Source organism: Osmerus eperlanus, chromosome 17 (genome assembly GCF_963692335.1).
Source record: "Osmerus eperlanus chromosome 17, fOsmEpe2.1, whole genome shotgun sequence".
Lineage (NCBI taxonomy): Eukaryota > Metazoa > Chordata > Actinopteri > Osmeriformes > Osmeridae > Osmerus > Osmerus eperlanus.
This window is the reverse complement of record NC_085034.1, coordinates 15,201,347-15,215,970: the sequence shown is the minus strand read 5'-3', so window position 1 is coordinate 15,215,970 and position 14,624 is coordinate 15,201,347. Positions and strand designations below refer to the sequence as shown.

The window sequence follows — 14,624 nt, the reverse complement described above, 5'->3', positions numbered from 1 at the left end:
GAAATGAAAAACGTTTCTTTTGTCATAAAGTTTAGACTGTGGCATTGAAGACATTATTTAATGTGACATTACTTACTGTACATGCAAGTCCTGAATTGCTTAAATGTAAGATGCTGCTAGTACACCCTGGCACGATACAACACTTGCTGTGCAACGGTCTTACTAGCAAATCTATGCACGTCTATGAGTCGTTGCTAACGTGTGCTGACGTTGTGACGTAGGCTAGCACTGAGTTCCCTTTGAGCACACAAGGCACTTTTTGCCACAAAAACGTTGTAACCTCCTAAAACGTGCAACGGAACGTAAATAAAAATACAAGCAATGCAATCGCTAACAAGACAAACCTTTTGACACTGACATTGTCTATGTAGTCCAAATATTGAGTGATCCTTAGGGGTGGGAAAAGAAACAATAATAACTAGAGAGGGTACAATTTCTGGGGAAATTGTAGGGTGTGCTTGCTTGCGTCGGTTGCAGGTGGGTCCGTCCTCTAAGTTTTTCCCTTCTAGTGATATTTCCAAGCATTTAGCCTACTCATATTGCATATTGCATATTTCATTAAGAACACCTTTTGAAACAGCTGCGAACCCCCTTTGAAACAAGCTACTGTAACAACGTTGTCACTGGCAGTGTGGAATGGCGATTCAAACAGTACCGTCTGCTAACTGAAAATATGCCCCCCAAAACGTAAATAAGTTTGACATTAATGTAGGGGGAAATGGCTAATTCAAAATAAGTTTGCTAGAGGCAAGCTAGCTGCTGTTGCTCCACATTTCACTGATTGTTTGAAAGCACCGGAAATGAGAATGTTTCTTTTGACATAAAGTTTAGCTGTGGCTTTGAAGACAGTACGACACACTGCCAGTGGGCGAGCCGAGTCTGACTGAGGCTAATGTCAAAACAAGCCGCGGTGTCACTCAAGTTTTACACAAATCACAAAAATATGCTGACCCGCTGGCTATCTTAGCAATCGCCATATCTTTAAAACACTGCCCTCCTTCTGATTTTTGATGTAGAATTGACCCTGGTACGAAATTAAGAAAATACTCGTCAGAGATCGACAAAAGCTGACGCAATCGTCAACGGAGGCTGACGCCTGGGACACACTGCCTGCGATCGGCTGCGATCTGCTGCGACGCGCCTGGAAGCGCCTCCTTTTTTCTTTCTGCGCCCATGTTATCAAATGGGTCCGACCACACTGGCTGCGAAGCGCCGCGATTGCCTGCGATCGCCTGCGATCTGCAGCGATCGTTTTGGCAGCTGGTCGAATTTTTTCGCGAGACGCTTGCGAAATCGGCTGCAGGATGATGAAATACACCATATTAGTTGATATACAGTTAGGTCCATAAATATTTGGACATTGACACAATTTTCATCATTTTGGCTCTGTATACCACCACAATGGATTTGAAATGAAACAATCAAGATGTGCTTTAATTGCAGACTTTCAGCTTTAATTTCAGGGTATTTACATCCAAATCAGGTGAACAGTGTAGGAATTACAACACATTTTATATGTGCCCCCCCCTTTTTAAGGGACCAAAAATAATTGGACAAACTAACATAATCATACATCTAATTGTCACTTTTAATACTTGGTTGCAAATCCTTTGCAGTCAATGACAGCCTGAAGTCTGGAACCCATAGACATCACCAGACGCTGGGTTTCGTCCCTGGTGATGCTCTGCCAGGCCTCTACTGCAACTGTCTTCAGTTCCTGCTTGTTCTTGGGGCATTTTCCCTTCAGTTTTGTCTTTAGCAAGTGAAATGCATGCTCAATTGGATTTAGGTCAGGTAATTGACTTGGCCATTGCAGAACATTCCACTTCTTTGCCTTAAACTCTTTGGTTGCTTTCGCAGTATGCTTCGGGTCATTGTCCATCTGCACTGTGAAGCGCCGTCCTATGAGTTCTGAAGCATTTGGCTGAATCTGAGCAGATAATATTGCCAGAAACACTTCAGAATTCATCCTACTGCTTTTGTCAGCAGTCACATCATTGATAAATACAAGGGAACCAGTTCCATTGGCAGCCATACATGCCCACGCCATAACACTACCTCCACCATGCTTCACTGATGAGGTGGCATGCTTTGGATCATGAGCAGTTCCTTCCCTTCTCCATACTCTTCTCTTCCCATCATTCTGGTACAAGTTGATCTTGGTCTCATCTGTCCATAGGATGTTGTTCCAGAACTGTCCGGGCACTTTTAGATGTTTTTTGGCAAACTCTAATCTGGTCTTCCTGTTTTTGAGACTGACCAATGGTTTACATCTTGTGGTGAACCCTCTGTATTTACTCTGGTGAAGTCTTCTCTTAATTTTTTACTTTGACACAGATACGCCTACCTCCTGGAGAGTGTTTTCTTGATCTGGCCAACTGTTGTGAAGGGGTTTTTCTTCACCAGGGAAAGAATTCTTCTGTCATCCACCACAGTTGTTTTCCGTGGTCTTCCGAGTCTTTTGGTGTTGCTGAGCTCACCAGTGCGTTCTTTCTTTTTAAGAATGTAACAAACAGTTGATTTGGCCACACCTAATGTTTTTGCTCTCTCTCTGATAGGTTTGTTTTGATTTTTCAGCCTAACGATGGCTTGCTTCACTGATGGTGACAGCTCTTTGGACTTCATATTGAGAGTTGACAGCAACAGATTCCAAACACAAATACCATACTTGAAATGAACTCTAGACCTTTTATCTGCTCCTTGTCAATGAAATAACAAACTCCCATGAGGGAATAACATACACCTGGTCATGGAACAGCTGAGCAGCCAATTGTCCAATTACTTTTGGTCCCTTAAAAAGGGGGGGGGGCACATATAAAATGTATTGTAATTCCTACACCGTTCACCTGATTTGGATGTAAATACCCTGAAATTAAAGCTGAATAAAGCTGATTAAAGTCTGCACTTAAAGCACATCTTGATTGTTTCATTTCAAATCCATTGTGGTGGTATACAGAGCCAAAATGATGAAAATTGTGTCAATGTCCAAATATTTATGGACCTAACTGTATTTGAATAAAAAAAACATGTTAAGATTTTACTCCATTAATTGTAGACTACGGTGAACATTTGTAAAGTTGTAGACTTTATAATTACACAATGTTGGTAACGAATGTCCTTTACATGTGGTTACCCTGATGAAAACGAATGAAAATAAACGGATTGATCCGTTGAGCTAGCATGCCCGTAGTTGTTTTGTTTGTTTGAGAGAAACGAGTTGTCACGCGTTGCACACAACACACAGGCAGACATAGCCTACTGAGAGAGAACCTCCAAGTCGATTTCTAAAATCAGCATCAAATTAATTCTCGAAGTTGAAAGCACAGGGAGTTGTTGTATGTCAGCAACAATTTTACAAGGACAACGTAGATAAGGATCAATGCTGGGATATTGCCAATGCCATGTTTATGTACCGTGTCAGCGTAAAGGAAAGCTCAGAGTAGCTGAAAGGCTAGGTTGAGAGCTTGGATGACTGCAAATTTCCTTCTTCTAAATTCGGATAAAACCGAGGTTTAAATTTTCGGTCCTAAAAAATATAGAAATAATTTTTCCAATCTGACCTTAGACCTAGACGGCGTCAAAGTCTCTCAAAGCCAGCTAGTAAAAAATTTAGGAGTCACAATGGACCCAGACCTTTCGTTTGAGTACCATATTAAGCAAATTACTAGAACTGCATTTTCCCATCTACGTAATATTGCCAAAATACGAACATTTCTCTTAAAGGATGATGCCGAAAAACTAATACATGCATTTGTTACGTCCCGATTGGACTATTGCAATGTGTTGTCCTCTGGCCTCCCAATTACCCACCTAAAAAATTTACAGCGGGTGCAAAATGCTGCTGCTAGACTATTGACCAGAACAAGAAAGTTTGATCACATAACATCTACTCTTGTCTCTCTACACTGGCTCCCTATCCAAGCCAGAGCTGACTTCAAAGTTCTACTACTAACCTACAAATCTCTGCATGGATTGGCACCACTGTACCTCTCCGGTCTCCTTGCACCCTATTGCCCCGCAAGGACACTTAGATCTCAAGATGCCGGCTATCTGGTGGTTCCCAAAATTAAGAAAAAAACAGCTGGAGGTAGGGCGTTCTCATATAGAGCGCCTCTTCTCTGGAATAAACTACCCGTCTCAATTAGGGAGTCATACTGTTTTGACGTTTAAAATTAGGTTAAAAACGTTATTGTTTAGTCAATTCTACGACTGTTAAAGGTAAGTATGTTACTAGTTGGAGGCAACGGGGGACGGGTTGTTTCCATCCTTATTCTTTAAGTATAACTTATTTTAGAGTTCTCTTCCCCTGGAACAGATTTCATGTTCCAAATGAGGGGGGCTGTCGCTGTCTTGGTGTGTGGGGTTGCATCAAATTCCCCTTTTTTGCTCTGTTAAATTGCTGCACCAGTCCACACTTGACCGGTGGGGATCTCATTCTATTATGACTGTAACTGTTAGCTGCTCCTGGCATTCTCTAATCCCTGCTCTCCTCTCTCTGTCCCCCCCCCACACACATCCCTTGTGGTGTGGGGGGTTTGAGTTGTCAGCACCTGCCTGGTCGTCGGTCAGCCAACGCTGGACCTGGTCGCGAGTCTCCCGGTCCTGTCCTACATCTATAAAGTTGAATAATGGATTTTGGTGTTTTAAAACCCCATCGACACTGTATGACTATGTTTAGCCTGTGTTCTGCTCCTCTCTCCCACCAACCGTCTCTGGAGGAGGGGATACCTCTCTGAATTGCTCCTCCCAAGGTTTCTTCCATTTTTTTTCTCCTGTTGAGAGTTTTTTGGGAGTTTTTCCTTGTCTTCCTTGAGGGTTTAGGTTGGTTGAGGGGCAGTTCTATGGGCATATGTGAAGCCCTCTGTGACATGCTTGCGTGTCACATTAAATAATGTGACAACCAACAAAGGTTGTTCTCTCGCCGAAGGCTTGAGCACACACAATAAATATATATATATGAGAGAGAACAATGGTTGTGTGCTCTCACCGAAGGCTTGAGCACACCTAATAATAGTAATAGTAAGAAAAGTTAGAAACACTTAAGTGGCTATGCAGCTTCGCTTCTTGGCCACCAAATATTATGTGCTCATTTGTCACACCTATTGAGGAGTATGTTTTGCTATGAATGATGTGAGCTGAACTCCAAAAGATAAGAAACAGACAATGGGTTGAACGATCACTTAAGTTCAACCCATTCTAAAGTTGGTACTAGGTCATTGAAGAAATCTCCAAATAACAGTTATAAAATCTGGGAAAATGTGTAATTTGTAATAGGATTGAACATGGAACGCTTTTGTTGTTACCTGCCCTCCATCTTCTCCCAGTCCCTTGCAGAATATGACTATGTGAGCCGAGCAACATGTCCCTGGACGTGAACATGCATCCAGCCTACACATTCTGTGGGCCATGCACACCAAATTCTTATTTTTTAATTCAAAATATTAAGCACTGTATATGAGATGAGGGCAAACGACACAGAAATGAAAGGGGGGTGATCGCATGCATGTGACTGGCCTGAACCAAAGCAAAACAGTTCAACTAAATTAGAATTACTCATAATATTTGTTATATTTCCTACCCATATTATACTTCAGATAAAAATGTTGCATGTAACCCCGCTCCTCATCTCTCTCCACTGGCTACCTATCATGGCCCGTATCAGATTCAAGACCCTGGTATTGACCTTCCGAGCAGTGAACGGGACTGCACCCGTCTACATCAAGTCTCTCCTGCAGCCCTACACCCCCACCCGTCACCTACGGTCTTCTTCAGACAACCGCCTGGTGGTCCCACCGCTCAAGACCGCCCGGTCCCAACACAAGCTCTTCTCCTGTCTGGCCCCCCAGTGGTGGAATCAACTCCCCACTTCCATCAGAGACACTGACTGTCTCTCCACCTTCAAGAAAAGGCTCAAGACGCACTTGTTCCGGGAGTACAAAGGTACTTAGGAATGGTTCGCTTGACCCGATGTTAGTTTCCTCAAGGATCACAATGACTCTTGCTTAGAGACTTGTTGCTCTTGTGGTTAGTGGTAACTGACTTAAATTTTTGTACTCGCTGTGATATATTGTTTTATTATTGTTGCTTGCTTTTTTTCCACAGGTACACTTGCACTTATAGCAGTTTGTGTTGTTTAATTGTAACTTGTTTAACTACATGCTCTTATGGTTCTTCCCTTTGGCACTTATTTTGGTTGTTCACAATGTGTGCTTCATGTTTTGGCTACTCGCAATGTTTTGTGGCTATCTCGTTGTTATGATCAGTGACCTATGCACTTTGTAAAGCTCTCTCTTGGAAGTCGCTTTGGATAAAAGCGTCTGCTAAATGAATAAATGTAAATGTAACGTTTTCTTTGTGTCTGCAGGGGGATTGGATCCTAACTTGGAAAAAGGGTATCAAATTGTTGTTGGCCGGGAGCCTGACCGCCACATAATTTGTTCTGTTTATTTACAAATGTTATGACATACAATCTCTTTCTGATCAGTCAAATGTTTTCATATGTATCCATGCCTCAAGAAACCGACAAGGAGTCTGTGCACATTTGCAATGAGCACCAGTAAACGCATTAAATCACAATTATTTTGTACTGATCTATAAACAAGCTGATTCAATGTCATGCCCGCACTGCAGCACTGCTCACCTGGCCGTATTGGCATAGTAAAACCGATACGAAAATGTGCTTCTAAATGACAGTATACCCCAAAAACTTATTTGTGAAATGCCAATGGAAAGGTTGTCCAGCAAGTAAGTCTTCGTTTGCTAATGCCTAACAAAGCAATGGAATTCAATTACCTGTTGTCTATATATAGGCTAATGGTGCATGTACACTACAGCATTATTTAATGCTCCACTTTGCTTGCCTTCCCAATACGCACCACGCTTGGGGGGCGTGTCAGACAAGTGAATGCAGAGTGGAAGTTCTCTAAGGTCACTGTTGTAGTTTGTATAACGGTATCATGGCCAAGCATGCAAAATTGGGTTTATGTACTCACAATATCAATCAAAATACAACTTTTACATACAATGCAAGAAATCTGATACACTGGCTAGATGTAGCATGATCTTATCTATTTAACACAACAGTACTGGCTTTTTTGTCGTTATCCCTCAGGTGCAGACTTGTGTTAATGTATTTATAAATGTATCGTAATAGTAGTCGGTTGTGTGCCGGCTGGGCTAGCTAGCTAGCATGGAACAAGGTTGCGTAATGTGATGAGACTGAATTTAAAAGTACAAAAAACACATCAGGAACACAGACAATATCGGCAACCCTGTGCCATGCATTTTTTGTTGTTGTTGATTTTACAGATTAAACAGGACTGCCACACATACATAGAGTCCCTTACTGCAAACTCAACCGTTTTAAGAACTCATTTGTTCCAACTTCCATAACATTTCTCAATGCTGCTTGAGGATGAAATCTATGTAATAATTTTTATAGTGCCTTTATTACGGTGATCTTTTAGCATGTATTATTATGAGGTGTATGTATGTGTTATGTTATGGGATATCTTTATCTTTATCAGTCTGCTTGTCTTTAATGAGTTTGTCATGGAAAGGAATTTATAGGACTATAACATTTTTACAATAACATTTTTACAAACCACTCATCAGACCAATACACCTACAGTATTTCAACTACACACAGTGTAGCGTTAGATCAGTGGCTAAAGCGCAATGGGGCACAGCTCAACGCTGTGATATATTTTTCTCATGAGATTCATAGTGCTAGCTCAACATGGCGACAAATTATTTTTTCAGATTGCGAAGCGCTCATCCAAACAACGTTAATCGCAGCACAGCATGTTTAGAGATGCAACTTCAGTTTGTTACTCTTACTAAGAGATGGATCTCAAATGTCAATACCGCCAATCCTGATGCTCTGTATACGCTAATAGGTTATTCCTTTTCACATACTCTTAGGATCTAGGGCCTGAGAAAGGTGCATAGGTCTACTTCTCATTCTCCTTGAAATTCTCTCTCGGAGCAGAGTTTTTCTGCTACCTCCATTAATTTCTGTTCAGGAGTCGTCACTCACCCTGTATGGAACCCAACTGTTCTCTACCCCCAGGCCGTCCTCAGCCTTGAGGAGCTGGAAATACTCTGGTGTTACTTCTATAATTATTTTACAAAACTCTGGAAAGAGCCATTTTAAATCAGCTATCTCCTTTCCTAACCAAGAGCAACCTGCTAGACCCTCACCAATATAAGTTCAAGGCAAACACTCCACAGTCTCCCTATACAGTTATAGCCTCTGACCTCTCAACTGTCCTGGTTCTCCTCGACCTGTCTGCAGCCTTAGACATGGCCACCCACCAGCTTCCCAGGCTGGTTGCAATGGGTATTGCTGAAACTGCCCTCAAACACATGGCTTCTCTTACCACTGCTACAATGGCTATACTCACAGTGTCACTTACTGTTTGTACAGGATTCATTTTTCACTTGGCCTAAGGGAATAGAAAGCTGTACATTACTTGTTATGGTCCCTGGAAACATTCTGGATTTTGTATTTGAGATCCTGCTGTCACACTGTCTTGTATAAGACTGCACCCACTAAATATTTATGTTGCAGATAATATGATGCAGTTTTTCAATGTGTTGTAGTTGAAATGTTATTGTTGCACTATAGTTGAGATATTGCTATTGTTCCACAATAAACATTATTTGAGCTGTTGTCCTGTTAGATAATATAGAGTAGCCTATTAGCCTCACTTACTGCCATTTGCAGAGCATTTCAGCCTGGTTTTGCTAAGACAACATAAAAACATAAATCAGTATTTTGCAGTTAGCAAGCAATGCAAGCCTACAGTGTTGTGTCCTGTTTGTGCACTTCATTAAAAAGGAGGCAATCTTATAAAACTTTTCAGGATCTACATTATATGCATCTGTTTTAGCGATTTATAAATTATGAGAATATTTATTTTTAGATATATATTTAGGTGACTGACTGACCAAATGAACCAAAACAGTTTGGAATTTGGCCTTCTTGGTCACTCAGTTACTTTACAGCATTGCTCCACCAGATTTTGGTTATGCCCAACAAATTAATAATTCAATAGTTGCTAGCTAGCACGACTACCTTTCAATTCTCAAACTGTGGCTTTTTCAGTGTTAAACAATTTTGCAAAATTATTGTAGCATATAATAATATATTTAAGTTATAACTCATTATTTCATTGTGAGTTGTATCTCACGTTTTTCTGGAAAATCAGGCTAAAATATAGTTAACATGCATCAATTTTTTGCCCCAAAACAACAAAGCAGCATCTATGCTGCGGTTTCGTTAGCTCCATTACGTCTTTTTGTGGCTGATGGCACCTCTGCACCCCCGCTTGCGTGGCAGCCTTAGTCTGGTCCTAATCAGACCCTAGTACATTTCATTTGTATAGAGGGTCTGGGATCGCTCCATTGACAAGTGTTAACTTCCTTGAAGGCGGGTACTCTGTTGAAGTTTGAAACTATTGGATCTGCCCCGAGCCACTCTGATCTGCCATAACCAATCGCTAGCGTTCGCCTTAGCCAACTCCTTCACCACTACTGTAACGGAGCTAGCTGCCGTAACTGGAAAATCAAACTTTGGCTTCGCTGGCATCTTTCTCCGCTGTTATTACTGAACTACAACTCAAACTAGCACACAACATCAACGTCATTGTTCTCAGCCACTCCCTCTGTTCGCTGATTGGCCTTCCAAAAAAATTATTTGAGAAAACCGACTTATGTGCCGAATTCCCAGACCTAGTACAGAAGCAAAATCTAAATTGAGCGGAAGTGGGAGGGCAGAGCCAGGCTATGGCGGCCTCACCCCGGTTGCTTAAATTGTCGTGTAAAATTGGGAAACAAACTGTACTCCTTACAGATCTTGACAACAACTTGAATGAAATAAAACAATGCTTTTATTATAGGGTACACAGTAGACTAGGCTTAGTAGAACCCTACAAAAACACTCAGTGAAAAAAATCTTGCTCAATTAACATTTCTTAGTGATCTACCCTGTTAACCCTCGTCTACCCAAAATACTATGCGATGAGGTTGAGTATCCACTCTTCACTTACCTGTGTGGTGCGGCTATCTGGCTGGGCGGCTGTCAGACTGCCATGCTGCATGGGAGGTGGTGGTGGGGGAGGAGGGGGGAGGCCCTGGGCTGTCACACAAGGAACCTGTAGGAGAGGCACTGTGGGATGGAGGTGTATGGGGACCTGAGGCGGCATTCCATATGGCGCTGCTGACGGCAGGTTGACCGGTACTCCATGTTGACCCAGGGGATAGTGGAGAACATTGAACTGGGGGTGCATCACACCTAGGGAGACTTGACTTTCACTCTGTGTTTGAAGAGTCAGATCATCTTTAGGGAGATCTACAAAAAGATATGATAGAAAATGAGATATGATGCCAATGAACACGTGTCCTTAATTTCATTTTTGTATTAATTTTTTTTTTTTTTTTACACTTTATTTTTTCACAAGTTTTTTCACAGATACAGAGGAACAGAAAAGTAAACACATACACACAGACTGACAGAAAATAATACAAAAACCAAAAACGTAACAACCATGAACATGCTGGATTGCATTGATTCCACAAAGTGATCCTGGGACATATACAGTTTTCAACCCTCATCCTGTCATCGACCTTTAAAAAGTCAATTTCACCCATTTCTCTTCACATTGTTCTGCCTGTACTCTTAATCTATGTGTTAGATGTTCCATCACATACATCTCATTCACAATTTTCAGCCATTCATCTCGAGTTGGGGGACCTGGTTTATATCATCTTTTTGTAATGGCTTTTTTACAGGCTGCTATCAAGATTTTGAACAAGTACCTGTCTGATCTTGCCACAATATTTCCAGCCATATTACCAAAATACAGTACTGTACATGAATTAGGTACTTCATAACCCAGGATGCTGGTAAAAGTCAAGTGCACATCTTCCCAAAACTGAATAATGTTTGGGCAGAGCCAGAAGACATGAGCATGATCTACATTTACAGCACCACATTCTCTCCAACATGGTTGGGACACTGATACAAATTTGCTCCTAAGTTTGGGAGTAATAAAAAATCGTATTATATTCTTCCAACAGTGTTCTCTCCATGAACGTGATGATGCAGTAGATTGCTGGGTTCTCCATATATGTAGCCAATCTTCCTCAGAAATATTCACACCCAACTATTTTTCCCATTTCTGCTTGACATATAGGGTTGAATTCCCTTTACTCTCCATTAATTGCTGATACAATGCAGATATTATTCTGTATCTCCCTGAGTTGTATGTTGCTATTACAATTGAAATTACACAATTTTTGTCCTGGTTTGTATTAGGTTTTACCTCCCTCTCAAAGTAGTCCCTTAGTTGCAAATATCTGAAATGATCCCGGTTATACAAAGCAAACTTTTCTCTCATCCGCTGAAAACTCATGAAATTACCCTCTTTTGTTACTGTACACAGTGCTGTTATTCCATTTGGTATCCACTGTTTGAATCTCTGGTCAAGAGTGTTTGGAATGAATTGTTCGTCATAGGCTGCCCACCTAAGTAGTCTGAGATCACCCTCTAATTTATATTTACGTGTGGTGTCATACCACACTTTGAATGTAAATTGGGTGATCCTGTCCATTGTGACTTCCGTTTAATTAAATCTTTAGCGTCCTTACCACCCCCAATGAGACTTTGGATTTCCCTTCCTTGTACATATTGTTCAAGGTTTTTCCATTTAGCCTCATAGCGTTCATCACACCAGCAAACTATAGGTCTAATCTGTGCAGCATGAAAATATTCCTTGAGGTTTGGCAACGCCATTCCCCCTTTATGTTTCCCAAGTTGAAGAGTCTCAAATCTGATTCTCGGTCTTTGTCCATTCCATATGAACCTTGAGATCATTTTGTCCCATGCTCTGAATTGTTTTTCAGGTATCTCAATGGGAAGAGCCTGAAAGAGGTAGAGGAGTCGTGGGAGAATATTCATCTTTATGGCCTCTATTCGTGAACTAAAGTCCAGGGACAGGACAGCCCACCTGTTTATATCATTCTTGATAGTTTTGTCCATTTTAACAAAATTGGCTTCATATAAGTCTTCCATCCCCCTTGTTATAGTTACCCCAAGGTATTTCATTGTTGTTGATTTCCAGTTTAGATTGTAGTTTTGTTGTATAGCTTTGGATGGGGAATAGTTCAATGTTAATATCTGAGTTTTCATCAAGTTCAACTTATAACCAGAATAAAAACCAAAGATCTCAAGTTGGTTAATTAGTACAGGAAGACATGTGTCTGGGTCTTTTAGGTAGCAGATCACATCATCAGCAAAAAGCCCAATGGTGTGGTCTTCATTCCCAACATTAATACCTTTAAGATCCTCATTCTGTCTAATTGCTTGCGCCAGCGGTTCTATAAAAATTGCAAAAAGTGTTGGTGATAGGCAACAATCTCTCTAATTGTATGCTCTCTGTCAGACTGCCATTTATTTTAATCCTTGCAGTTGGTTTTTGATAAAGTGTTTTAATGCATTGAATGGCCTTCTTGTTCAATCCAAATTTTTTGAGGACCTGATAAAGAAATTCCCAGTTTACACAGTCAAAAGCCTTTTCAGCATCAAGGCTTATTAAGGCTGCACTGATGTTGACCAACATGCTCAAGAATATGTAGTGTTCTTCTTATATTATCATGGGTTTGACGACCCTTAATAAAGCCTGTCTGGTCTTCATCTATGATGTCATTCATAAAGTGATCAAATCTTTTTGTAATAATTGAGGTATATAGTTTGTAATCTACATTGAGTATTGATATAGGTCTGTAACCTGAGCAGGATTCATTGTCATTCCCCTTAGAAATCACAGATATCACAGCTTCTGTCCATGATGGAGGTAATTCCCCATTCTCAATTGTGTGATTGAAAGATGCCTCAAGTACTGGTATAAGTTGTTCGTTGAATGCTTTGTACCACTCTGATGGTAGACCATCACTCCCGGGAGATTTATTTGCCTTTAGTCTACTCACTGCTTTTTCTATTTCTGCTCTTGTAATTGTAGAAGTCAAAAGACCATTCTGTTGTTCCCCAATTGCTGGCAAGTCCAGTGTCTGTAGAAATGCCTTAATTTGCTCAATATCAGCCGATAGAGGTTGGCTATAGAGATTCTTATAATAGTTTCTAAAATGAGTTTCAATCTCCTTAGGCTCATAGGTAATTTTATTTGTGGTTACATCCCTTATCTTATGGATCGTCCTATCAGCCTGTTGTTTTTTTAATCTTTTTGCTAGTAATCTAGTGGCCTTAGGCCCCACTTCATAATAAGATTGTTTTAAGAATCTTGTCTTCTTTTCAATTTCTATGTTTAATAGTTTATCTATACTATTCCTAGCTTCTTTAATTTGAGGAATTAGTGAAGGGTCGCCTGTTCTCTTGTGTAGATGTTCAATCTCAGTCAGTTTCTCATTTTCTCTCCTGTAGGTTTCCTCTTTAGCTTTTTAATAGACGCTGTCTTAGCTATTAGCCTCCCTCTCAAGACTGCTTTAAGAGCATCCCACAAAATAACAGGGCTAACCTCTCCATTGTCATTTTCAGTTAAGTATGATTTAATCTCTTCTTTTATTTCCTCGACAAGTGCTTTATCATTTTAAATGCCAACATTTAGTCTCCACAATTTTCTTTTCTCTTGTGGTTTTAGTTGGATTTTCAGGTACACTGTACAATGGTCAGAGACATCAGCTCCTTCAATTTCACACTCCTTTACTCGGTACAAGTCCTTTTTGTTAATAAAAAAGTAGTCAATTCTGGCATAGCTATCATGTGGGGCTGAGTAGTGTGTATAGTCCCTCTTAGAGGGGTGGAATTCCCTCCAGAGATCAGCTATACCAAATTCTTTGAATGTAGTTTTGACCATTGAAGTGACTTGGTTGTTTTTTTTTTTTTTATTTGTTGTAGTTTAGTTTATTATTCATCACAATATTGAAGTCGCCCCCACAAAGTAATATTCCTTCTGCTTCCAATATTATGTTGTTGAGCAAAGATTTGAAGAAATGCTTTCCACTGTCAGGTGGGGCATAAACATTAACCAGTGTCATTACTTCATTCTCTAATTTTCCCTTTACAATAATAAATCTTCCCTTTTTGTCACATTCAAATTTGACTGAATTTGATATTAGTATGATTACTCCTCTTCTACCACCTTGACGGAAGGAACTATGAAATGTATTGGTATAGCCAAACTTCTTAAGTTTCTCGCTTTCCTGCCCAGACAAGTGTGTTTCCTGTATGTATATAATTTGAGCTTTGTCTTTTTTCAATTTGGTCATTACCTTTTTACGCTTAATGGGATTATTAAGACCATTAACATTCAATGACAGTATCTTAATAATTTCCGTGGTTGTAATATTGCAATCCAGACCTTAACATAAAAACAATAACAGTAAGTGAACTCTGAACTATAAATTGAACATAGAACATTGTGACTTCCAAAGAAAAGGATGAGTTTAGCCATCCTCTATGTTCCCTGTTGGTGGGAGGAGGGAAAGGTGCCTCATGCTCGTAGGGGCCCTCCCTAGTGGTGAGAAAATACTTGTTCCTACTAGAAATGTCCAACATTCGGCGCTAAGGCCATTTCCTCAATCGGTTTTGAAAGATAGACTTGCTA

The 14,624-nt window shown here is 40.4% G+C and overlaps 1 protein-coding gene across 2 annotated transcripts in view; it reads right to left on the bottom strand.

Moving 5' to 3' along the window:
• scaf11 (SR-related CTD-associated factor 11) overlaps positions 1-14,624 on the bottom strand; it is a 67,538-nt gene that overhangs the window by 17,571 nt on the left and 35,343 nt on the right. For both annotated transcript variants that reach the window (XM_062482689.1, XM_062482688.1), the window contains exon 12: positions 10,053-10,354. In XM_062482689.1, coding sequence (XP_062338673.1) covers positions 10,053-10,354 — 302 coding nt within the window. The remainder of the gene's footprint in view (positions 1-10,052; positions 10,355-14,624) is intronic.